This window comes from Macrobrachium rosenbergii, chromosome 54 (genome assembly GCF_040412425.1).
Source record: "Macrobrachium rosenbergii isolate ZJJX-2024 chromosome 54, ASM4041242v1, whole genome shotgun sequence".
NCBI classification, from domain to species: Eukaryota; Metazoa; Arthropoda; class Malacostraca; order Decapoda; family Palaemonidae; genus Macrobrachium; species Macrobrachium rosenbergii.
Window position 1 is genome coordinate 41,505,898 of NC_089794.1, and position 26,326 is coordinate 41,532,223.

The window sequence follows — 26,326 nt, forward strand, 5'->3', positions numbered from 1 at the left end:
GAAAGACACAGCATGACCTTGTCTCTTGGTAGCTGTAACACAGAAGAAGTTGAACATCAAGTTGGAGACATTAAGGACATATTGTAGCGTTTGCTAGGAGTTTTATCATGGCCACAACTAGAATGTGGAAACGTTTGTCTTGTGCGGTTGTGGAATCTTCTGATCTCCAAAGAAACCGAAGAGCAAATTCATTCTTGCTCGCTGCTGAAGTCTTTAATTTCAAGTGCATCGGTTTTATTTTCCTATTCCCTCATACTTATTTATTTATCTCCATTTCCTATAACTTTCCTCTCTTTAGGCTGATTTTCCTTTAGAGCCCTCTTGGGTTTATGGTCTGTTGACTCTATCCATAAGGGTTTTCAACTGAAGATTTGAAGAAAGCTGAAAATTTCCGTTTTGTCATCACCAGTGCTAGTGTTCTTAGGCTGAAATCGACTATCTCGATTTGGATGATTTAAAGACTGTGAATCAGCGAGCCTCACCACATCTCCAATAGACCTATGGGTGCGAAGTGATGCTTCAAGTATCATAGTTCTACTCCATCAGTTGTCTGTGACATAGAGAATGACTTGAACCAGAACCTTTTTATTTCTGTTTTTCTCATTACCTGTGAAACAAATTGTAAAACTGAAGACCTTCCCATGATTTGCATATTGCTTTGTCATTCTTTTTGCCAAATGCAGACTCGTGAGAGCTTTAGCAACGCCAGTATGGTGCTTTGGATTTTTTTTCAAGATATTAGTGCCTTACGTGACCCTAAGTTGTAACCTGTTAGACATAGGCCTCCAGGTAGGTCCAACATTTGCCTAGCTGGTGGATAGTCTTACTTAGGATGCTACTTTATCCTCGATGGCTACTACAGCTTATATATCTTTAAGGTTACCGATGCATTTCTTCGTGGTTTTCTAATAGGTACTTTAGTCAAAAGGCACATGAGTCTTCTTTGTCGACAGGTAAAGGTGATAAGGAAAGTTTTAGAGCTCTTCAGATGTAGAATGGTACGATATCTGCACTATTCATTGAAAAGGTAAACGATTTTTTTTTCGGATAAGATACCCATGGCTACATTAGGTCAGATGAGAAAGGAAACAATTTGTAAAAATACTGAGATTTACAGTAAGCAGAAGTTTAAATAAAAAAAATAGAATGGTAATTAATATTAGGACAGTTGTGCAGACGTTATCCCTGATGGGCTCTCTTGTGATAGGGAGAGAGAGAGAATCGTAAAGTCACTGTGGGTTTTCCTTTGCCTGGGTTGACCATTCGAAAATTTCACAATACTTGCAAAATGGAATCTGTAATTCAACAAGTATGTCAACACATGAAGATTTATAATTTTTTCATCAGGAATTTCTTTGTACTCTGACATATATTGGGATAAGTGCCAAGGTCTCAGACTGTTTTTCTTTTTGTTAGTATAGTTATGCTTCGTCCCAGTTGAAATAGATGGGTAGAGTTCATGACTTGGCGTCAAAACTGAATTGATAGAAAATAGGAAGGAAAGAGAAAGTATGATAGGTAATAAACCTCCTGAAGTTAAGCTGAAATCTAGACCAATTGCTGACAGATCTAGGCCTACCTTAGATTATATTATTATTATGGATGTTGTTATGCAGTTCTGCTTGCTCTGTGTGTGAGGGAGATGACGAGTCACATATAAGGGAAAACTTTTATTAAAATCTTGACCTAAGTTTATAATCAAGTGTCGTTTCTTTTGCAAAACCGGCTACATCTGAGACACTCATTATCTTACAAATAATGGCGTTTTTTTTTTGGAAATTTATCCTGAATGAGTGTTGATTGTTGATTACCTTTGTATGTAATAACTAGGCTGACTGCTTTGACCATTGCAATCATGGTGAAATTCTTCCTTATAAATTTACCGTGCATTGTTTGTAGATGCATGCAGAATGCGGTTGGTTATCCATTATTTAGGACAGAAACAAAAAAAAGGAACCCATTAGGGAGCCTCTATACGAAATTAAGCACAGTTGGGTCTAATTGCTTAGATCGGTAACCGCCAAGATATACCAGACCGACCTCCTTGGCACGTAGAGCCCTCGTTATTTGTGAAATATGCCATGAGGATAGTAACTTTATTTCAGTAAGATATACAAACTCTGGCTGGAAGGGTTACACTTTCTGGAGCCTCTTTTGCTAAGAGACAATAGGGAATCTGGCGCCTCTTTTGCTAAGAGAAAATAGAGAACACACACTATATGTATATTTATGTGTGTGTGTGTTTTCTTTGTGTGTTTGCGGGTTATTGTCATAGATATACGATTTCCCAGCAATTTCCACCCAAAACTAGAAGTTAAAAAAAAAGTCAGTGTTTACCCACAACTCCTTTTGTTGCCCGTAAGGAGGGAGACACGGATGACCTACTGGCCAAGGATACGCATCCTTAAATCCGTAACGGTTAGAAATTTCCTCACTCGTTCCTAGATTCTACCACATCAGGATAATTGGATTCTTCTTCTTGGGAAAATCTCATTCTTTACATCTGGGAACTGAACTTAATTTGCCAAGAAGAGAAATTATGCTTATTGTGATATTAATAGTAGTAGTACTGATGCTGGTGGTTAAAATTATAATTTTAGATGACGTTTTTGTGAAACTGCATTTTCTTTCGTTTGGTGGAATCCTTTACGGGCTGGAAAACAAATAATTTTGTAATACATAAACTCAACATTATATTTGGATGCTAATTATTCTTTGTAAAATGGTTTTACTCATTTTAGAGTAAGACAACTGAAAGAATATAACAGACCTTGTAAATACGTTTTGTTCGACAAGCTCCTGACATTGTGGTGACTAAAATCGTTAAATAATTTAAAGCAACAATATTTTTTTACCGAATTATAATTTTAAGCCAGAACTTTTAAAGAATGCTTTTGTCAAGGAAAATTCGTTGTATGATTTATAAACCACAACTCTTGCTCTGAGCTGTGAATGCTCGTATCAGAGAGAGAGAGAGAGAATTAAACTTAATGAAAATGGGGAAGGATGTACTCCATTATTTGCACAGCAAATAAAGAGGGAAGATCCTCTTCTGTTCCCAGTGTTTGCTAAGTCTTTATCGCGTGCCTCTGTTGAGCTTTTATTTATTTTACTAATTTGATTTATTCTGTGCTGTGAGAGGCATATCACTCTCTTGGCCCAGCGAATTGGGTGGAAGAATAATTGTATACTTACATGCAGACGAAGGAAGGATTTGAAAACGAGGAATATGGTTCCTTATTGTTCTAGTTTAAATTTTAGTTTTGTATTTGTAGGTAGATTCGGAACCGTTTCCATTATGAGAAATGTAACAAATCGACGTTGTTTGCTCGCTTCTTGAAATGTAGTCATTTCACATATTTTTCATTGAATATTCTTCATAAAATACTACTTTTTGTAGATTGAGTTCCAATTTTTGTCTCAAATGTTTTATGAAAGAAATTATTCATTACTTCGAATAAGTATAGTAATCTCATTTTCAGTTTCATTTAACAATATATGCAAAAAGTGAGAATAACTGATATTTCCATTCATTAGTTTCAAAATACCAAACAACATTGTCATTTGAATAAGCAAGACGGAGCCAGTTCTCATATGGAGTTGCTATTTGTGGAATTTATTTCTACTTTTACATTATAATTATCCCCTCAAATTACCATATTTTGTATTATTCATTGTATTCATAACTAACTCTGTTTCTTGGCAAGTAATTCATTTGGTTGTGCAGTTTTCTCTGTGAATGTTAAAGAAATTAAATTTGATTTTATTTCTAAAGATGGAAGATCTCGCATATGATGTTAGCAGGTGTGTCAGCAACTCCTAGACGTTTCATGGGACTCGTTTCTACCTGGTTACACCTTTAGCGCAACAGCTAAAGGTGTATGAAAACAATGTGTTTCACCCTGTGCTGTAATCACCGTGCATGAGAGTTACCAAGGCTTTCTAAAGCAGACAATAGAGAAAAAACTTAAGAGGCCTTGTGTTGGCTAGAAATAGACTTTTTTGAAGACCATAGCAAATAGTTACTTAGCGTACTTAGTGAGTCTACTATGGTCTTCTATGCATGGTGGTATATTAGTATTTATCCATGATCTGGATATAGCAGGATATTTTGTGAAGGCTGATGCTTGTTTGAGATCTCCCTTACGAGAGGCTACTTTGCGAATTTCCGTTTCCTTTTTGATTCCTATCTTCGGCTTGAATTTTGACTTACTCTTCCGATACCAGGAGCTCACATTTTGATTCCGGGACGGTTGTCGCTCTATTTCCAGTACCGAAACTCGAGTTATCTGACGAGAAAAAGTAAAAAGTTACAGACAATCCGTATTCAAGTTTCTGGGGTCGTTATGAGTTACATTACAGAGATAATTTAGTTCCTTCCTTGAAACCTTTCCAAAGTAGGGAAGCGTTTCGAGATTCGGCCTAATATTCAGACTTAGGTTTTTATTTTCTTCTTTTGCCAGTTCATGTAATTTCATATTTATTTTTAAGTCCTTCATTTGTCTTTGGCTCGATTTTGTTCTCTTATACGTGCCATTCTCTTTTGAAAATACCGCTATAGACAGCAAGTAAATTGCTTGGGCTTGTTCTGTACGAATGTGTGTATTTTGAATAATAATAATAATAATAATAATAATAATAATAATAATAATAATAATAATAATAATAATGGTAGTATCTTGATGAACTTGGTGAGGTGTGGCGTATATACCTGCTCAGTATAGCCTAACTAGATTCGGGGCTCGCGTGTTTCCTTTCACAAAGGATTAGATTAATTATTGTACAGCTGTGGAATCGTGTTTTTTTATCCAAACTTCTACGTGTCGTAGCACCCCTTTAATCATCCTTGATTTTGTTAGGCTTTAATTCCCACGGAAAGAACACTTGTTTGTCATGTTTACAAGTTTGTGTCTGGGTCAGTATCTGGAAAGTCGGTAGACTCACCCATAATTTCCTATGAAAGATATCTGCTCATAACTTCTCTTTAAAACGAGATTGCTTTCGTTTTTGTAATGAAGATAGAGAGAGAGAGAGAGAGAGAGAGAGAGAGAGAGAGGTCGTTAACTATATTTGTTCTCCATTACGCAACTACATAAATGATTTTGGTACTAAGTGGGAATGTGTGATAATTTGCATGCTGGAAGGCAATGGCATAACTGCTCGTGTTGCGTAGCGATTGGGTTCCGCTGTCTGCTATTTCAGTACTTTCTAACCATTTGCTCGTTAAAACTACTAACTCGGGCCACCAGTACGGTGATTAGTTAATACTCTCTCTCTCTCTCTCTCTCTCTCTCTCTCTCTCTCTCTCTCTCTCTCTCTCTCTCTCTCTCTCTCTCTCTCAATAGCTATATACATACTTCCTTTGACTTGTGTTTGATGATGTGTATACAGTATTTATCTGCATTGCATGTACATTATATTTCTTAGCATTGTCTTTATATTGCGTTTTGTTTACGTTTGAGTGTTCGCTAATGTCTATGTGCTACGTATTAACCTACCTCTCAACAGCGAATCCACCAGTTAAATCAGTCTTGTTAACAAGTGCAAAATTGATTCCTCGGTTGAGCCTATCCACGAAGAACCCAGATCGAAACAATGCGAACCTGCAACGCCTTCGTTGAACCGATCGTGTGGATCGAGGGAGAACCCTTAAGATTTCCCCGAATTTGTAACAGTTCTTCTTCCGCGGTCGCGCTCGGCTGATATCCAGACACGCATAACGCGCGGAACATCAAAGAATTCTCCCGCGCAATACATCCACGAACCTACACGGCATTCGTGACGATATCCCTGGTTTTATCATTGCCGTTCGTGATATCCAGACATTTTGAATAGGAAGCCGTGGTAGCCAGATGTTTATAAAGGGAGGTTTGATTTATGCATGGGCAGAGCCTCTGGAAAACGAGCAGATTAATTAGTGTTATCCAGACACGGATAATATTGACGAAATAACAAGGAATCCTTGATATCCAGACGTAGAATATATACGAGACATCAAGCAATCTGTGATAGCCAGACATGCAAGCATGTGTAAAATTTAACAAGTATTAAGATTTTTTTATTGTGACATCTAAAACATCGTCAAATCGGCAGGCAATTTGTGATGTCCAGACATAAATACCGTCAGATCATCAAGGAAGGTAATCGTTATACTATGAAAGTTTATGAAGAGTTCTGAAGATCAGTGTATCCTGAGGATATTTTTTATTCCTTTATTCAGCCACGTATTAATAAGTGTTCTCCTTATTGTCTCCAAGAGCTTATTCTCATCTTGAATCTTCGGATAAAGAACTTGAGGTCTCTTGAATTTCTTATTCTAGATCGTAGCATCGATCTGTGGCAGAGTCGTACAAGGGGCAATGCTGCAAGTTTTCCCTGGCTATACCGTGCACATCGTAGTACTCGATATGCAGTTCGTTCTAAAATTTTTAGATTATACAAATAAACTATGAAATGAGACTCGTTTCAGGCTGCTCAACAAACAAAACACTTGCACCCAGTTTAAATTTCCAATGATTCAACTATGTGAATAGGAAGACCATTCCAAAACTTTCAGAAAACTGGCATTGAACTTCATAAAAGAAAAGGGCATTCAACTATGTGAATAGGAAGACCATTCCAAAACTTTAAGAAAACTGGCATTGAACATCATAAAAGAAAATCCTTTTTCTTTTACGAAGTTCAATGCCAGTTTTCTGAAAGTTTTGGAATGGTCTTCCTATTCACGTAGTTGAATCATTGGAAGTTTAAACTGGGTGCAAGTGCTTTGTTTGTTGAGCAGCCTGAAACGAGTCTCATTTCATAGTTTATCTGTATAATCGTGATGTTTTATTTTTATAAAGATTGTTATTCAATATTTTCTTCGTATATTTATTGACTTATACATTTTTTTTCTGCACTGGGGTGTGGAGCCCTTGTGCTTGTAGCATTCTCTTATCTAACTGCTGCTGTAGCTTGAATAATAATAATAATAATAATAATAATAATAATAATAATAATAATAAGAATAATAATAATATGCAGGACATCTACGAAGTGCACAGATATTAATTTTGCTGCATGCAAATTATCCACAGGTGAAATATATTAGCTTAGCTGTTGTTACGAAACATAATCACCTAAATTTTAGCATGGTTTGTACTGTCCTATGGTTTTTAACCTTTAGGATGGATAATGATTGTTATATTCTAGGCGAGGTCCTCTGTACGTTGGATTCTACCTTGCCTGGCTATAAATATTTCGTTTGTCAGTAGTTTTATTGTTACTGATATAATATATCGGTAACAAATTACAATTCTCTTGAGTCTGTGTTTTTTCCAGCAGACAATTGTGGACTTGAAGATTGCTTCAGTTGTCTAAGTAATTTATGTAGTCATTAGATTTTTTATCCCGTAGGGGGATGGCGTCGCCATTGCATCTCAAATGACGCAGTATACTTTTACGTAACCTTCTCTCCCTCTTTCTTTCTTCACTCTTGCTGTCCAACACCTCTAACTGTTACTTCTCAGTAGAATTATGAAGTTTTCTCCCAGTTCCACCTTTAGGTCCTTTTACTTCATATCTTTTATTTTCTGGATCCCTTTATCTTGCTATCCAATCCTCCAACCGCCCCAACTCCTTCTTTTCACGTCTTAAGTGCTGAATGGCAGAAAGTTCCCCAGTGCCTAAATTTTATATCACTCAATTATTACTATTATTACAAAATCCATGTTGATTTGATCACTGCACAAGACAAATGTGACACCATTTAACTTTCACTTCCCCTAAATCCCTATATAGCAGGAAAAAAATCCAAAGCATATTGGGAGAGGGAACAGAGCCGTGTGAGTTTTACATAGTAACGTTTGCTAGCATGGCAGTTGAAAGGGATTCTGGAAAGTTTCATTACTGAGTCACAGTGATTCCTTCAGTCTGTAACAAAAGTGAACAAATTGAAAGTCCCAGCTGTGGTTGATTATTAGCGATTCAAAGTGCGTATTTGCAGGCCTCACTGTGGCTCATAGTTGCACGCAGGATCCAAGATCTGTAAACTCCAGTAACAAGTTTCTTTTTCCAAGAGTAAGGCTTTGACCAGTGCTCAACCCTCCTCTTTTATCTGGAGCATAAATATAGGTATTACAAAAAAGGAGTAACTATGTATTATATTAGCACCATAACTTGACCGAATCTAGTATAGCTTCGCCTCACCTAACCCAAGCATCCTCAGCTAGGTTCCCTTTGTTCACTTTGTTTGGTTTTATGTACAGCCCTCCACATAGATAATTCCCTCTCTGGCGGGCCCTTGTACGTTCTCAAAATAAAGTGCTTCTTATGTGTTGTAATTGTCATTCAGTGTTTTCTCGTCAGTATCGTAGCTCCTGCAGAATAGGGGAGTCTTTAGTTCCTTTTTATATTTGCCTTCTCACCCTGACCTCTCCCCCAAGTTACAGAACTGCAGCACTGCTGCAGTTTCCCCATCATATCCATAATCCTTTACTTCTGATCATTCCAGATATATGAAGTGCAGCATAGCCTAACCTAACACAAGCATCCTTAACTATAATTGGGATCGTTGCAAGCAGACCGCCCCCCGCCCCCAGTACTGTTGCACTTTCTCCATCATATCCACAACCCTTTATTTCTAATCGTTCCAGATTTATCATCTATCCCGACGAAGAAGGGAACGCAATCGAGTACACCAACAGGAACAGGTTCATAGAACAACCGCCGATACCCTACGGGTATCACCACCACCACCACTTCAGCAACCCCAACCACCGTTTGGAGATCGGGCCCCCGACGTTGCTGGGACCTTCGTCCACTTACGGCAACAATCTCGAGAACGGATACGTTGTCGCCAGCCACAAAGATGTGAGTTGGTTGCTTGTTTCTGAACGACGGATGGAAGGGTAATCAGTTTAGCTGAAATGCGTGACTTTCTGTTTTTGCAAGAATGTGAATTTTTCAGGGTTAGAATTTAATGGACAGATTATATATATATATATATATATATATATATATATATATATATATATATATATATATATATATATATATATATATATATATATACATATATATATATATATATATATATATATATATATATACATATATATCATATACATGTGATTCATTTATATATATTACATATATATATAAAATATATATATATATATATATATATATATATATATATAATCGGTTTAGACTTGATTCATCTTATCACACGTTACCATTGGTGGAAAATAAGTGGGGTGTAGGTCCTGACCGGTTTCGACTTTATTTTCAAGCCATTGCCTTGGAAATAGTCTACTTTTCACCTATGGTAATATGATATATATATATATATATATATATATATATATATATATATATATATATATATATATATATATATATATATATACATATAATGTGTATGTGGTTGGGCAAGAAAAGGAAGGCACATGCGCTTTGTACTTTCCGAAAGGCAGGGTCACATAAACAGATTTCACGGCACCCTTTAGTATCTTTTTGACCGAGTAAGCCAGTAGCATGACCAACTAGGTGGGTCCTGGCCAGTAGTTGATTGATTTATTCCCCTGAAATAGTTGTGCAAATTAGTGTAAACTGATGACAGAAATATAGCTGTCTAAGTTCTTGCTAGTGCATCATCACTGTAACGAACGTACACAGCTCCGATTGTACACAAGTATGAAAAATGATAGGCCTATTTGCTAGTTGGGCAAAAGTTTGGTTGGAAGATGTTAAAATATACCGGAAAACATGTTCGTGTGACATAGCCATGAGTCTCATTTTGTGTGTAGTTATTTTGAACCTTTGGATTACCATAATAATTGTTGTATTGTGCTTTTTTCATATTTTCGGAATATTTAGTTATCAGTTACGTAAGATGTATGATGCATTTGTACAGTGAACGATAGGAAGTGATGTGGAAATATGTCAGTTGCAGACATTTTAAAATGAGAAAAAGGGTAAGTTTTTGTTAATGAAATTCTGTCCATGAATTTAGTCAAGTCATTCTAATTGCAAACCTGAAGGGCATGATCTTAATTAGGTATTAGTTAGGTCTTAAAAGGTTGGCGTACTCAGAATACTGGCTTGGTATTCGGTGCCTGTATATGCACAGAGAACCAGGGAATGTTAGCTTTTCACATGTGCCTTCCTTGCTGTTGAAGAATATGGAAATCTTTAAAAAAAAAATAATCGGCAATATATTAATGAAAATCTTTCTGGTAGGTCGACTATGTGGTTCCACCCTTCACGCCTGGCGGACGTGTCAACGTGGCATTCCAGTTCTGGATTCCCATCAGCATCGGGGGCTTCTTTGTGACCAGTCGTGACATCGAGAAAGCTCTGCGATCCGAGAACCCAACAACCTACATCGCTTCACTGTTCCTGAAGCATCTCACCACCAATGCGACGGCTAGTGCTTTGCTTGGCGACCTGACCAGCCCCATTCTAGAGCAGAGCATTCAGACTTTCTTAGACTGGGCTGTCCCGTACCTCGAAAAGTTTGCCGGCGATCACCCGAGTGACACGGACCCTCCTGTAGACTCTCAAAGTAAAACCTTATCGAGGCAAAAGCGAAATGTAGAGGGTGACGGAGATGGATGGGTGACAATTGGAGGAGGACCGCACAGTTCAGATCTCATGAAGTCTGGCGAAAAGCTGGACGATGGCGAAGATGACCACTCTCCCGGGCACGCTCCTGTGAGGCGTGTCTTATGGTCTGATATCCATTTCGTAACAGATAACGGCATTACAGCTTATGATTCGGATAGACGTCCAGGTAAGTGACGTTACTGACGAAGTGGAGATTAATATTCTTGAACTGGAATTAATCAGTTACTTTCATCGGTCCAAGACGGCTGTCATCACAACATGGTTTGTATCATGGTCGTTAGTAAGAAAAATACTTTGTTTACATAATATGCAATGCTAATGTAAAGTGGCCTGTTCCCTCGCGATGATCAGACTGCAATTTAATATTACCATTTTTTTTTAGTCTTCTCTGCTTGTCAGTAGGCTTCTCGTTTCTTAACTTGGTTCTCAAATTGCACATGTGCATTCTGCTCCACAGAAGCTTAGCAAGATAATACCATTTTTTACCTTCTAATATAAAAATAATAGGCTCCCAGTTAGTAAAAATTGAAAAATAATCTGCGAATCTTATAGGTAGTGGCACAAATTTAATGTTTACTTTTTATGTGAAATATATGTAAAACAGTTTAAGTTCTTATTGACATAGGCCTAAATAAGAGAATCCCATTCATTATTAGGTCTTGAGTTTTCTCCATGTATATCCTGAGATTGCATTCCAGTGTCATGTGCAGTAACAAAAAGATGAAACATTCATTGAGACCTAAACACGCCAGATGTCATAACTGTATGTTCTCTTCATAAGTTTTGCAACTTGACATAACTCATATTCCATATCTAGCACACCAGAAGGAGCGGTGTACTTAAACGTAACCGCTTCTTCCGCGTAATAAGTGAGATATGGTATATCGTTTTATTACTTTTGTTTCCTTTAAGCAGTTCCTTATCAAACAGATTTTCTGCAGGAAGTAGTGATCTCAGCTTTCCTCACAGAGGTTTTAATTCATTTCTGTTATGACACACACGATACTGATATCGAAAACAAATTTAAATTAAACATTCTTAGTTTTATTTTCACTTTTACCATATACCCTGCTTACAGTAAACAGAAAAAGCATCCTATGCAAATGGGAAGTGTGATCGAAATTCACCCTCATCCCCATCCCCAGAATCTGCTGCTTACGCTAATTGTCTAGGAAGTAGAAAATTCTTGTTTTTCTCTCCTGAACAAAGCATCAGAATGTATATACTGTATAGGGACGACGTCAACCTACATTAATTGATATGGTGGACAAATACAAGATGACAAATTCACTACGAAAACATCAATTTCAGGATTAGATTTCAGTACAGCATAGTCTTTTGAATGCTGTAAAGTAGCCATTCCTGGAATGGCTACTTTACAGCATTCTGCAGGTTTCTGTCTGATAACCTTTGTATTTCAGTGGTGCACATAATACCAGACGGAAGACCCCTGATCCTCTATTTTAGACTAGGCCTCCTTAGAACTTACTTCACTATAGGCATACATATTGACACTATAGGCATACATATTGACCCTATGCTGAATGCTTGTTGGGAATGAACACTTTGATCTGCCACATGAATAAGAAGCAAGATGATTTTCTTTTGTTTGTATTTAAACTTTTTTATTAAAAGGGAAAGTGACTGATATTGTCATGAACTACAGCAGAGTTAAACCTGTCAACAAAATAAAGAAAACTTGAATTTAGTTTAGACTGAAAAAGTGAATCCAAACATAAGGAGTTTGGCAAACAGGTTTTTGAAAATATAAAATGCAGTGGTATGTAAAAATTTCCCAAGTTCCTAAGGGATGGTGACCAGTTATATTTTAGAAGATTAAGATTCCTTTGCATTACTGAACTATATTTAAAGTTATGAAAATTGGCTCAGTTTCATATACTGTATTTTATGTTGTAATTAAGGTATATCTTAGCAAAATTAGACCAGATTTCACTTCCAATCCATGTTCCTCGAAATGGATGTTGTTATCTTGCGTGGTGTGAATAGTTCAACCCAAAGATTTTTACTGCTACATCTTTTTCATCTTCTCAGCTGCCAAATAAATGTTTGCATTGGTGAAAAAATACGCTGTATTAACGTTAAAAGAAAAAACTTCTCTAGATGTTTCAAGACATGACTTCGTTCTACTACTGCAGGGAGTAATGTGCTTGCGTCTGGAAACCATATTATAAGACTGCTACCACATTACAGTGTTCACAAGTTATGTATTAGGAATAATCATTGGTTTGTTGTAAATCGGCATATAATACCTTTCTCTTTTTTCTGCCTTCATTCTATTTTATTATTGGTAAAATCTGAAAGATACTTTTGATAGCTCTTTTAAAGACAACTTAAGAGAATATTCTAGTCGGCAAACTAGTTTATATTTTCTTTATAACATATTTCACGTTACTTTTCCTCTTATTAGTATGAAATATTGTGCATGGTCTGTAAATGAATGTTTTGAAACAAAATATAGATGACTAGCTTGTAAATCTAGTTGGGTCATATTTTTTTAAGTTTAGCAGAGTGCCTTCAACTAGAAGGAACAATGTCTCTAGCTCTTTTAGTATCATGCTTACGAGGGAGGATGATATAATCTAATATTATAAATCTTTTCAGATTTAGACTTTCCAGCAAATGATGGTCCTGGCAATACACGTCCAAGGCCTTTCTCGTCCCGGCCTACCCCATCTCCTGCACGACCTGCCTCATCTCCTGCTCGACCTTCTCTATCTTACAAACCCTCCATTTCCAGCTACCCCTCATCTTCAGATGTCAGGCCACCCTTCCACCTGACATCTTTTGATGATTTGCCATCCGGTACTACAAATGGCAACAAGGCTCTAGATGTGTCTATGCGTCTCTCACGCCTAGATTACTTCTTTTCCAATCTACACCTTGACCATGAGGAGTGTCGTCGAAGAGTGTTGTGTGAAGTAGCCAGGGAACCTGAGACCTTTTCACCGCTGTCGGAAGTTATAAATGGTGAAACAAAGTACGTCCTCAAACCTTCTTTCTAAAGAAAAACTCGAAATGTTTATACGGTACTTTATATGCTATGAAATGTTTAGCCACATCAAGGAAATTTGTCCTAGCAAAAGGCATCTGGACATATCTATTTAATTAAGGTATCAAACTTCCTTTCAGAATTCCAGGTGATATGCGTGAACTGAGTAGGGAACTTCTTAATACTGCAGAGGGTGCCCGACTCCTTTCTTACATAGAAGCAGTCAAATTAGGAGAAGACAAGTAAGTTAAAGCTTTAAGAAATCCAGGTCCCCTTTTTTTAACAAACACTCAAAGGGTTTCGTCACATCTGTTTTTCAGTTGTTAGGGAAATGGATAAGAGCAACCTGATAAGTGAAGATATTTCCCACAACACAGTTTCTTTTTTATTCAACATCAGTACCATGGATTCACTATTAATGTACAGTATCATGTCATAATTTTAATCTGTGAAATGCTTCCATTTCCTGTGAATCTCTCATTCTCAACTATATGTGTGCAACACCTCATGCCATTATCTAGCCAGAGCCCCAAAAAACAGACAGGGAAGAAGAAAAAGGATAAACCAGCCATAAATGATGTTCTCATACTGTATACAGTATATGTAAATTCAATGGATAATTTGCATCTATAGACATTTCACAGTTCAGGCACACATTACATCAAAATGATTTTTTATTTATAGCTTTAAGTGCATAATATTTGAACACTGAAGATGCTAACTAGTATCCTCATTCCATTCCATAATATATAGTACATGTATGCTTTTGCTCTACCGAGTAAATCAGCATTTTTGGTAGCGTTATATAACATCATATTTTGCACTGGCAGTGCAAAATGATTCATCCTTTAGACAGAAAAGTAAGACATGTTGGCCCTACATGGATTGTTGCTACAATAGTTATTAGACATTGAACAGAGTCCCTGGAAACCTGTAGCAGTATTGTACATTGATTGTACAGTATGTTTGTTTTATTACCGGTACTGTGTTTATAAACTTAGAACACCGATAATTGGAATCATTCATCATATTCCTGTAATCTTGAGCTGAAGCTTTACTAATGTTATTCTTTTAACAGTTCCATGACCCATATGCTACAGAATGCCAACCTTTCATGAATGTAATCTTTCAAGTTTCCGGGGACAAACCTAATGTGAACATTTGTGTATTAATTAAAGTGTTGCTGTAAAATTATATTTAAATTTTTATTTAACTTTGCCTTTCAGATCTCAGCAGTGTGATGTTCACAGATACAGATGTCGGACAAGAGCAAGTGATATAATCAATACAGATGTTTTACCAATATGGCGAGAAGTAGTTCGATGGTTAACTGTTAAAGTTCTCACACAAGATGCAAATAGTATTTAAAATTTTCATTGAAGGTACACTGCTATATCATCCATGATCATTTTATTGGTCAGTGTGAGTACTTTCACCATTTCACTTTTGTATTTTAAAACGATGAAAACATATAGCGTTATTTTTCTACAAAATATCAATGAAAACTTACCAAAGAAATGATACTTTGCAAAGAGATTGCTTATATATATGTGTAAAATCTGAACATATTAGCTAACCTCGACAGTGCATATGCCAAACAACATTACCATGGCTGTCATTCTTTCACTTGCTTGCAAATGAAATAGTTGTAGCCTACACCTTGAAAATTACTGTTAACAGACCCTCCAGTTTATATCTTAGTCAAGTACAAATTATATTAATGTAAGCTGTGTCAACAGCAGTTAGTAGCCTTCTGTATTGACAACCAGAAGGTTTTAAAATTTCTACAGGGTATCTGCATCATCACCCAAAAATTTTAGCGGTCGAAATTTTATTCACTAAAAAGTATAGTACACTATATGCATTCCAGCCATGGTACTGGATATGTTTTAAGGGTTTTGAATTAGTAAGTTATTTCAGAGGTTTTTCATATCACAAAACCAGCCATAAGGTGGTTAAATATTTTTACAATATGAGCTTGGAAAAGGGCAGGCCTAGTGATTTCTGTTTGTGAGATCATCTTTGAATGAAAACTCGCGAAGTTCCTTAACTACAGACATTTTTATCACCAAGAGCCGTATGGATTACAGTACATAGCAGTTACGTAAAGATTTTTAAGCTACTTAACACTAAATAAAATAGTCTTTATGCCAAAGAGTAAACTGTAAATGCAGTTAATTCCTTGTTAGGTTTCCAAAAGATCTGTAAACATATGAAGAAAAATCTTTGTCATTTAGCAAAAGAAAAACTTTGAAAGAAGGGTACTTCATGAAACCTCTATTCCATAATCATAATAGAAAGACCCTGTAGTAAATACTGTACAAGCATACATAAAAATAAATAAAAAAGAGGCTATGAAATAGTTGCATCTGCAAGTAAGTGAGAGAGCATGCCAAGCAGGGCTGCCCTGGGGACCAGTTAACCACTACTACAGAGACACTGTAAATTTTGGAACTGGTCTAGCCCATAGACACTGTTGAAGAGAGGCATTTGTAAAGCACTTGACTAAAATTGGAAAACACATCTTTCATGTTTTGTGTTACTCCATTTTATTGACAGGTAGAGTACTATTTGTAAAAGTAAGATTTAAATGTGTTGTAAAAATAGATTTAATTAACTGAACTTTTTTTTCTCAGCAATGTATTATTCGATATTTTATATTCCGCGACCTGTCTGTTATTCGTTATATTGTTTATTTCCTTAGTGGTAAATTCCCACTTAGTAGATTTTCTGAACTTCTGCACGTGTTGTTTGGTGTACAAACCCATCATTTATAACTGCCCCATTCATAAGTCTACATGAATCCTCTACATTCCATTCCCAAAGAAGAATTAGATGGTCTACTAACTGGTTGGCACAAGGTGGCTTAGAGCCCCTTGACTTGTATGTTCATTGTAGGTGAGAGCCTCACTTCTCATGTGCCAGCAAGTCACAGCAGATTTTAGCACTAATTGTTTCTCTGCTGTTATTTCACACAAATATTTAATTTTTTGCAGTCATTTCTTTTCAGCTCGTGTGCTTTAATAATTACTCATATTTGAAGTGAATTTGTTAGCACTATTGTAACAAATGTGTAATTCAGAACATTTTCACCTGTTTCAGTGCACTTTGTTAATGGCAGTCAGTATTTTCCCACATTGCCTTATATTATTTTTCAGCAGTTCAGAGTGTTAATATTATTACAGTATTAAAGTATCTTTACTTGCTATACATAAAAGATTTTTGTGTATCAGCACTTATCGTTAAACAGTTTTCTTCCTAAGCCTAGATAGTACATTACTGTGTACTTTTACTGACATTCAATGAACCATGTTTTCTGCATGGCCTTGCTTCCATATCTCTCTTATATAGGTGGTATAAAAAATTTGGTTTTGTAATATTCATGGTACAGTAAGATTCTTCGTTTGTTCTTACTATCAGTATCGTGTGAGGCTTTGTTGTAGTTAGCTGTATCAGGTAATTTCACTGTGTAATTTTTTAGTAGAGTATGTACATTTTATCTTACAGCATTGTTGTATTTTAGACTTATGAACTGGTTTCATTTTACATATTTCTCATTGATATTAAGTGGTCTAATCTCTCATGCTTTGTCCTTCTTTATGGTTAATGAGTGGCTAACACCCAGTGCTCATAACTGTTGGTATTTTTGGCCAGTGTATGGTAACTGTGGCATTTAGCTTTACACGGTTAATTGTTGTTTCTATATTAACAATATTAGTAGCTAATTTTAGTTATCTGTATTAATTTAATGTTTTACCTACCTTTTTACAGGTTTCTGTAAGACTTTTCCTAATGTTTTAATGTTACTTGTCTTGTATAAAGCTTGCTCTACAGTGTAAAATGTTACAATTGCATAATCTTTGGTGATTTTGATTTCTTGACTCTCTTTCTCCCCTCTTTATTAGCAGAGTCATTTAAAAGAAAATTCAGGTCTGTTACGTTTATACATTTGTTATAATGGTTTATGAGGACAGACAACTACTTGCTGAAAGTTTGGATTATTGGCAGCAGTCTGGTGCCCAGGCATGACCAAGTTCTCTACAAGAATCTCTGTGTTGTTCTAACCTCTACATAACTCGGTGAACTAGTCAAACAATGGCAGCAGTGGTTGAAATTAACTGCAGCTATGACAAAAGGCCTGGCTTTGGCATTAGGGATCAATGATGATTTAGTTTTGGCCATTTGCACTTACAGTAGTAAAAACCAACATCTTTACAAAACCTAGGAATCTCTTGTTCATTATACTCATTTGAAGCACCCAAAATTTTTATATACATGGCCAGTCTACTTAGCAGAGTATTTAGTCTGTAGGTGAGACTCGGCCAGGGTTTCTTGTATGTTTAACTTCACAAGTTTTATCCTTGTTAATAAACAATCATCTCATCATTCTCTGAGGTGACAATAAAATGTAGTGTATAACATTGACATGAACAGTTATGCTCTAAGTTGCCAAATGGACATTTTTGTTGAACAATTAAGCTCTAAATTAGCAGCCAAATGGACATATATGTTGAATTTTTGACAACTTTTAATTAGGGGGTCAGTCTACTCTCCTAGTTTTTGAGAATGAAGCCTGACTTTGGGGAGAGACACAGTCTACTTATGCAACAGGCAAACTTCCAAGGTCTTCAACCTTTTCCTCTTCTTAGAGATGGTTGATGGTTAGTACAGAAGGGCAGTTATTCTTCTTCTGCAACAGGTGCCCTTCTCATGTCACCAACCTTCCCCTATAGCAGTCAATGATTAGCACTGGAGGCTTTGCAAGACTCAGGGCAGACAAGTCTTAGCTGCCTTTCAGGTACATCTTATATCTAAGATGCTCCAGTGTATTCTATCCTTTATATTTGGGCATCCCAGGAGGACAGAGATGGCTGCAACAGGTCACTTCAGCAATGCAGGAGTGTTCAGACATGTCACACCCTGGGACTATGTGGTTGGGTGAATCTGCTGAGTCCTTTCCCAGCATGGTCAGACAGATATTCCCATGTCACTGCAGCAAGGCCTTGTTTTACCTGGATGTCCAGTCATTCTGATTAATAGTGAAAATGTGTCTGAAACTTTTTAATGATATTCTAAGCTACCTCAGTGATTTGCCAATGCCAAGAACAATCGTTTTCACGGTCAGAGGTGAACCATCCAACTTCTGAGCTTTAGATCTTCTGGTTCTTACTTTGTCAGATTTGGGGTCTTCCACAGATGCAAAACTCAGCCTGAGTTGACCTTATCCTCCAGCCAACAAGATGTTCTTTCAGAGTGAGAGCTTAGTTGTCTGATCTTTTGAACACAGTAACTTGATGACCTACTCCAATTTCAGGTAAGCACATCCTGATTAATTCATTTGATGATGCTGTCTTTTGTTTCACATTTATCAGCCTTTGAATTGGTAACTGTCTGGATTTAGATACTGTTGCACCCGATAAGTGCATCTCTCTTCTATGTCTCTGTTACTGTATCTTTATCATGTACAAATATGGACTACTTATATTCAAACAAGCATTGGGTTTTGACCTACACAGTTACAACTCCCCATCCTTCAGACCATTTGGCTCTTAGTTAATCTTAAACCCAGAGATCTTAATTGAATTTTTCATTCTAGCCAACTGTTGGCTGGATTTTTATTCAGCAACTCAAGCTCCCTCCTAAACTGTTATTGAGGAAATTATAAATGATAACTTTGTGCAATACGTTGAAACTTTTAAATACAAAATTAATATTTTGTGTACAAACCCATTATTTATGATATCCTACCTCCTAAAACCACCACCCTCTCGTGGCTATACTGTACCTAGACTACATGAGAAGTGAGGTTCTTACCTACACAGAACTGTACCCTGCTGCCCACCAGTCAACAGACTACCTTCTAAATATTATTCAGGTACAGTGTTCAAATTTCATTAGGGATAAGGAAAGGCATTTACATGTATAATGGGTTTGTAAACAAGCAAAGCATTTTTTGCAAATGAAATTGTTAACTTGAACCATATAGATCTGTGATGTTAGATATTTATGTTGTTAATCTTGTTATCTGTTACTCTACATTGTTTTGTTTTAATCTCTGTATTTTAGTGTACTGTACAAATTAGTTCTTTTCACTTTTCATTTCTGACCTGTGGAAAATGAGTGAAGCAAGATGTTTGGAAGTAGTTCTGTACATCTATATAAACATGTCCAAATTTTACATGAACCAACTATTTGATTTTTACATTATATCTGAAAAATTGTTTCTGATCTTTTTGTAGATAGCTTTGAACCCATACCCTGTGTCTTTGACCAGTTGTGTCCTACTATTCAAGACATAAGGTTCCAACGACACCAAGGAGAAAGTATTTAATTAAAAATTTTTCATGAAATGAGGCCGGAAAAGTGGAGATTTATATGTTTACATATATATACCTTTAGGTTGTATATGAAAACCCATTAACCATAATTATCTTTATTTTGTGTGAAATGGAAACTCAGACCACAAAATCCCACATTGAGTTCTTTCCCAGTTTTTGTGCTTTTAATGTGCTTTTCAAACTGAAGAAAATGTTTTTCTTTTGGTCTGTGTTGTCTCATCATTGTATCTGGGCTTGCCTTGGATAGATTAACTTTTCCTTTGCAAAAGTTTCGGCCAGACTGAACCTAAGCATGGATTTTCAGCAGATTCTTTAAACACTAACCATTTGTTATGTATGGATTCTGTTTTTCCCTCACAGTACTTGATGATTGGTGCTTTCATTCTCCTCCTCTTTGGAAATGCAGCAGTCTCCTGATTTTGCACTGGATGTCTCCTAATAAGGTTCTTTGCATCCCATGTCCCTCTTGCTCAGATTTACACCTCCTGTTGCCACTGGGTGTGAGATTCAAGTTCTTCATCTGCTGTTTTTGTGCTTTTAATCATGTGTCTTTGACATCTTTATTTTGTGTGTCCAACTTTTTACAAACTTGCATTTTATGAATAATTCATCCTCATGTCTTCTGTTTCACATTCTAAATGGCTCCAAAATATCCTCCTCCCTCTCGTGTGGTTACAATATTTTCAGTGTCTGCTGGGTTCAAATTTTCTGATGCTTCAAAGTCCTCAGTTGCCCTTTACCTGTGCAGGTGTCCTAGTGAAATGGAATAAGTGATTTAGGCATAGAGCCAAGCACTGGGAGGTGTCTTAGTGATTGTCCATTACAGTTATCCTCAGTCTTCATATTCTGTGTTTCTGCCCATCTGTCCTAATTTGTAGCTTCTCGTTGGATTACTGATCTGAGGTGGAATGTCTACTATCATTCCCTTGAACCCCACGCCATTTCCCAAAGGCTACATAGTCTCTTTTTGACTTGTGGCTGAGCCACCCAATCTCCAGCTTTGTCATGTCTTACCTGATTGTTCCTTGGATTCTCTACATTACTATTCACGAGTTACGCTAATGCTTGATTGCTGCATATTCTGCTTTCTACTGAGTCTCAAGTGATCCCTTTCATGCTCATTCAATGTTGACTGCTCAGCATCTTCAAGCCTTCCATGCCATCTCAGTATTGGCCAGTCACCCCCAGGGGCCTTTGAGATATGCACTTATAGCATGGTTTGGGAAGGTTTAGGTTTCCCTGTTCCCAAAAGGAAATCTTGCACTTCATGGATGCCTCCCTATATGCAGTTTTGTTTCATGGATGCCTCCCTATATGCAGTTTTGTTTCATGGGATCCCTCCCTTGAGCAGTGTTCTTGAAGATCCTCATCAATGTCAGTTCCACGGAAGCCAAAGAAGTAATTCCTTGATTCCAGCCATTTCGCCACTTCTGTTGTTCCTAGAGATGTGATCTTTGTAAGAAGCGCAGATGCTCCTTAAGGGACGAGCTAATTTAAAAAAAACACATCAATGGAAAGCAGAAGATATGCAAATGCACAAGGTGTAAGAAAAAAAATTCTAAAAAATTTTCCGTACCTTCCACGTGAAGTTGAAATGAACTATTTAAAACCCTGTGTGGGGCCTCTTTCACAAAACACTTGTAAATTTTACCAAGTTATACATTTTGTAAAATTATAACTCCAGCTCACACAATATCATAACAGATAAGAAATAAAATCAGTAAGAAATTCTGAGCATATTTGTTGTAAAATATTTACGTAAATTTACTGAGATCGGGAAGTGCAGTAACTTTTTCTGGATTTATACATATTTTTTCCATTTCTTTGCAAAATTACAATTATAACATATCGTAAGAGATAAGAACTAAAACCAACGCAGTCCCTGGGTATATTTATGAGCAAATAAAAAGACGCCATGGGAGAGAAAGGGGCAAGACATTCCCCCTTCAAGGCAAGAACAATACTAAATTCCATGAGATGCCCACGACTGAGCTGAGCTGAATTCCTTAGGTGCCACAGTTCATTTATGGACCATTGAAGTTTTGGAAACTTTCCCAATCAATACAGCCAAATCGCATGGTGTGTAATATTAATACTCCTCGGGGGATCCTTCCACCACCCAAAACTTGTTTTAGATTCTTTAATGAGGGGATCCGTCCATTAAGGGTCAATAGGTTTCATATAAGTGTTTTTATAGCAAAATAAACATTTTTATACAAGCCCATTAATCCTAATATTCAGCTTACTCCTCCCTTCCCCTGAATCATCCTGGTAGGGATTATTACAGAAGACAGAGGTTACAAGCAGACCAAGGACTATGCACTGGGGATGCACTCTGGAACCTTTTTTCTTCGTCCTGGTGTAGCAGGGTCCATTCTACATGGAATAAGGCTAATTTTGATTTTGTTTGTATAAAAACATAAAAAAAAAGCATAGTACAGTGGACCCCCGCCTATTCACGGTTCCAGATTTGCGGCTTCACCTGTTTGCGGTTTTCCCCGTGGAACATATATACGGTATACATTATTTGTGGAAAATTCACCTATTCACGATATTTTTCTTAGAGAAATATTAAAAAATTACCGTATTTTCATATTTTCGTGACTAAATGCGCTTTTTGTATAAGCATTTTTAGAGGGTTTTTTAATGTTTTGAACTATCTAAAAATGCTTATAACTGCGTTTTTAGAGGGTTTTAAGTATTTGCGGATTTTAGCTATTCGCGGGGGGTAGTGGTACGCATCCCCCGTGAATACTGGGGGTCGACTGTACAGTAATTCTTCATAGAAAGGTCCTCAAGACTAGCAGTATTTAAAAAATCAAATACATGACTTTGAAAAATTAACATTATAATTACCTGAACATACCAATAAAAAAGTGAGCTTTATACATTTCTGCCAAAAATTAATAAGCAACCAAGAACTCAAAAAGTCTTGTTTTTCCACTTTGTATGTAAGCCACAGGTGAATTTCGTATTAATGTGACCTTTATATTGTTTCTTTGTATTTTTGTAAGTATGAGTTTATATATTTTTTCATGAATATTATATTGCTTTCACCTGCACCAATTATTATTTAGAAATGTACTGTAGTTGCAAAGGCTGGTTTATATTGATAAAAGTTATTGATGAAACCAGTAGCATATGTCACTTAAATTCAACAGCGCATTAATTTAATTAAGATAGTGCTTCCCAAAAGCCATCCAGGTTGTTGCTCTCAAAAGCCATCCAGGTTGTTGCTCTATTAAGATGATGCTAAACTGCCTGACGAATTTCAGTTCTGTTTTTGCTACTAGAATTCCTATAAAATCTTTTATTCAAATAAGTAGCAGACTTTTATTTTTAAATTTATAATTTTTGGATTCATGTAATTTTCTTCAACTTTTCTGTGAAAATGTTACCAAGACTTTCTTTACTTTAATTTGACACTTACACTTGCCTGAAAATGCTATGGTGACTTAACATCTTTAGCATAAGAGATAACAGTTGAAGTGCAAAGTATAAAAGTATTCTTTTACGGAGATATTACATTTATTTGCTCCTGTATGTCACTCCTAAGTATTGAGAACTCTTTGCAGTGTTGTTATATATGTACAGAATAATTCAACTTTTAATAGACTGGTCCTCCTGAATACATGTGGATATTGTCAGCTTATGATGACAGGCAGGATATCACCGACTCTCTATTTCAGTACTTTTAAAACTCCCTTATCATTCCCTTTCATGTTTTTTTAAAACTACCTTACCATTTTATGTTTGTCACCTTCATCATACAAGTTATAGTTGATGTACTTTATGTAGGAATAAAATTATGTAGCCAAAATTGGTGACACCAATTAAGTATAATTACCAGAAATCCATCATAATGCTGCTTCACGGTTTGCATTTTGTATCACCACGGGTATTGTGTCTCACCATATTTTTGTGCAGTGATATCACAAACTGGCAATGAACTGTAACTGGCATAGTAGGCCTACTTTATAAATAATACACTGGTATGTGACTTTACTTGCATCTGTTTCTTAAATTATATGTACTGAACAAATTATAGGTTTATCATCATACCAGACTAACAAAATAAACAAGTCTAATATTTTTATTCATCAGATAATGTATTTAAGGCTTCAGACATGTATTGTAAAAGTGTTCATGCTTAGTAATATAATCTCAAAAGATTTTAAGCACTAGTCACGTAATTCTAATAGTGTTGTGTATAACAGCATCACTGGTTTTGTATGTCTTTTTTTCATACATTTTACTGTCTGAAAGCTTACCTTAATTTCTCACATCTTGATGTCTGGTTGGTATTTATTTCTCTTGTTATAACATGTCCAAATACCTTTATAACTTTTGCCTTTATGCTTGGTAAGAGCAGAACATCCTACTATACACAATACTGTACAATTGGACTCAAATATGGTATTTTTGGTGCCTACCTTGTCAGTATAAGCTTGAAATCCATTAACCATTGCCAACTTAGGATAGCCTAAACTTGACCCTTCAAGGTACTACACTTCACTGTGCTTGCAATTTACACTGCAAGACATTTATCTGCTTTTTAAAATTTCAAGATCCACAACTTGAACAATCTTTCTTGAAACCACCAAAAACTACCTATCCTAACCTTAACTGTTAAATTCAAATCAAAACTTCATTTGTTAGCAAACTAAGAGAAGCTTAGCCTAGAAGTAAGCCATTAACTCATAGTTTTAGAATTCTGAATCTGTTATGCCCAGGACAGTCCATTAATTACTGAAATTTCATGTGCACCATTAATCATATCTAGGTTATTCATAATTCTGTATCTAAAACATGCGTAAATGCTTTGTTAACGTAATGAAACTTTTTTTAAGGACTGCTGCAACGAATAAAGCATGTAACACATTCAGTACTGTTGCAACCACTGTACTCCAACAGTGTACAACAAAATAAATTCACTTTTCTCTTTCACTTTGCAAGCGGAAATGTAGTGCCTGACACGAGGCGAACAAAATAGAGATCAATATACAGCTGACTGCGTTTGTTTGAGAATGGAGATTGGTACATACAGTAATTCTATATATATTTATCAGAACTCTGTTCGCAAGTTGTATCTGGAAAGCTGACATTTTATTGCCTCTATTAAGAATGATTCATTTGACGTGACATTGCTATGAACGACAGTATACTTAAAAAGGATGTATGGTGTCAGCTGTGTTTCTTATATGCGTGTACTTGGTGCGTATGTCATGAGATGATTGTTGTTAGGATTGGATGCCCATAAGGTATGAGTTCGGACAGCAAGGCAAGATGGACGATTGTTTAGGTCCATGTGGGGCCCTACATTTTAATAATGAATTTAACTAAGTAAGCCTGGCACTTGCTGTTACGTAACTGATTTTACCTACACAACTTGAGTAGGAAGCTAGTCAGTCATAGTTCCACTGTTCCATTGTACAGTATGGTAAGGTGCTAATGTTAATCAGAATACTTTTGTTTGATAAACAGAAGTGTTATGTATTCTTTACATTGTGGAAATTTAAAATTGTATTTTGAACTTAATGTTTTATAATTCATTTCACACATTTTTGATATTTGTGCATGTTATTCTTGTGTGCGTTTGACAACTGCACCAAGAAGCAATTTTTATTTTAATTTTCAATTAATTTTACTGTATGACAAGAGATTTTTGTGTTGGTGTTAAACTGTCACTCAGCAAACAAGAATTCTCAGTGCCTAGTATACAGTCGCATTGTATATCATGTATTTATGTGCTTTTTGTCCTATAAGGATCACATTGTGTGAATCCAATTCAGCTTTGAGTTTGTGCATTAACTATTATTCTTGACTGGTTGACAACTTGGCACCAGTGCGTATTACTTAGTTGTATGTGCATTAAGTATTATTCTCTGACTGGTTGATAACTTGGCACCAGTGCACATTACTCAGTTGTATGTGCATTAAGTATTATTCTCTGACTGGTTGATAACTTGGCACCAGTGCCCATTACTCAGTTGTATGACAGGCTATAGATAACATATTGCTCCTCGTACTCCTCCTCCATAAGGAAATAAGAAAGAGGTCTCACCAGCCCTCCCACTAGAAGTCCTGGGTTGGCAAAAGCATTCACTCACCTACAAATGGGAGATCTAAAAGCAGGGTTGACACTGGGTTCTCTTGAAAACTGTCTTTCAGTTTCCTTTCAAGCCACGAGGACTGTCCCAGGCACTTCCTCTCCATCATGTGCAGACAGGTTATGTGTGACAGGGTGCTGGTGTATGATACTGCTTGAGATTGTGACAATCTGTGTGTGATCATGCAGACCCTCCGGCAGTGCCTGGCTAGGATTGTCCCCATAAGGGGTTGGTGCCATCAGTGCATCTCGCGCGGTGCA

At 36.4% G+C, this 26,326-nt stretch overlaps 1 protein-coding gene across 1 annotated transcript in view; it reads left to right on the forward strand.

The window, feature by feature from the left end:
- LOC136835018 (uncharacterized) overlaps positions 1-15,757 on the forward strand; it is a 56,180-nt gene extending 40,423 nt beyond the window's left edge. Inside the window, exons 3-7 of the mRNA XM_067098055.1 lie at positions 8,634-8,850; positions 10,222-10,774; positions 13,231-13,606; positions 13,759-13,860; positions 14,845-15,757. Coding sequence (XP_066954156.1) covers positions 8,634-8,850; positions 10,222-10,774; positions 13,231-13,606; positions 13,759-13,860; positions 14,845-14,986 — 1,390 coding nt within the window. The 3' untranslated portion in view covers positions 14,987-15,757. The remainder of the gene's footprint in view (positions 1-8,633; positions 8,851-10,221; positions 10,775-13,230; positions 13,607-13,758; positions 13,861-14,844) is intronic.
- The last annotated feature ends 10,569 nt before the right edge of the window (positions 15,758-26,326 follow it).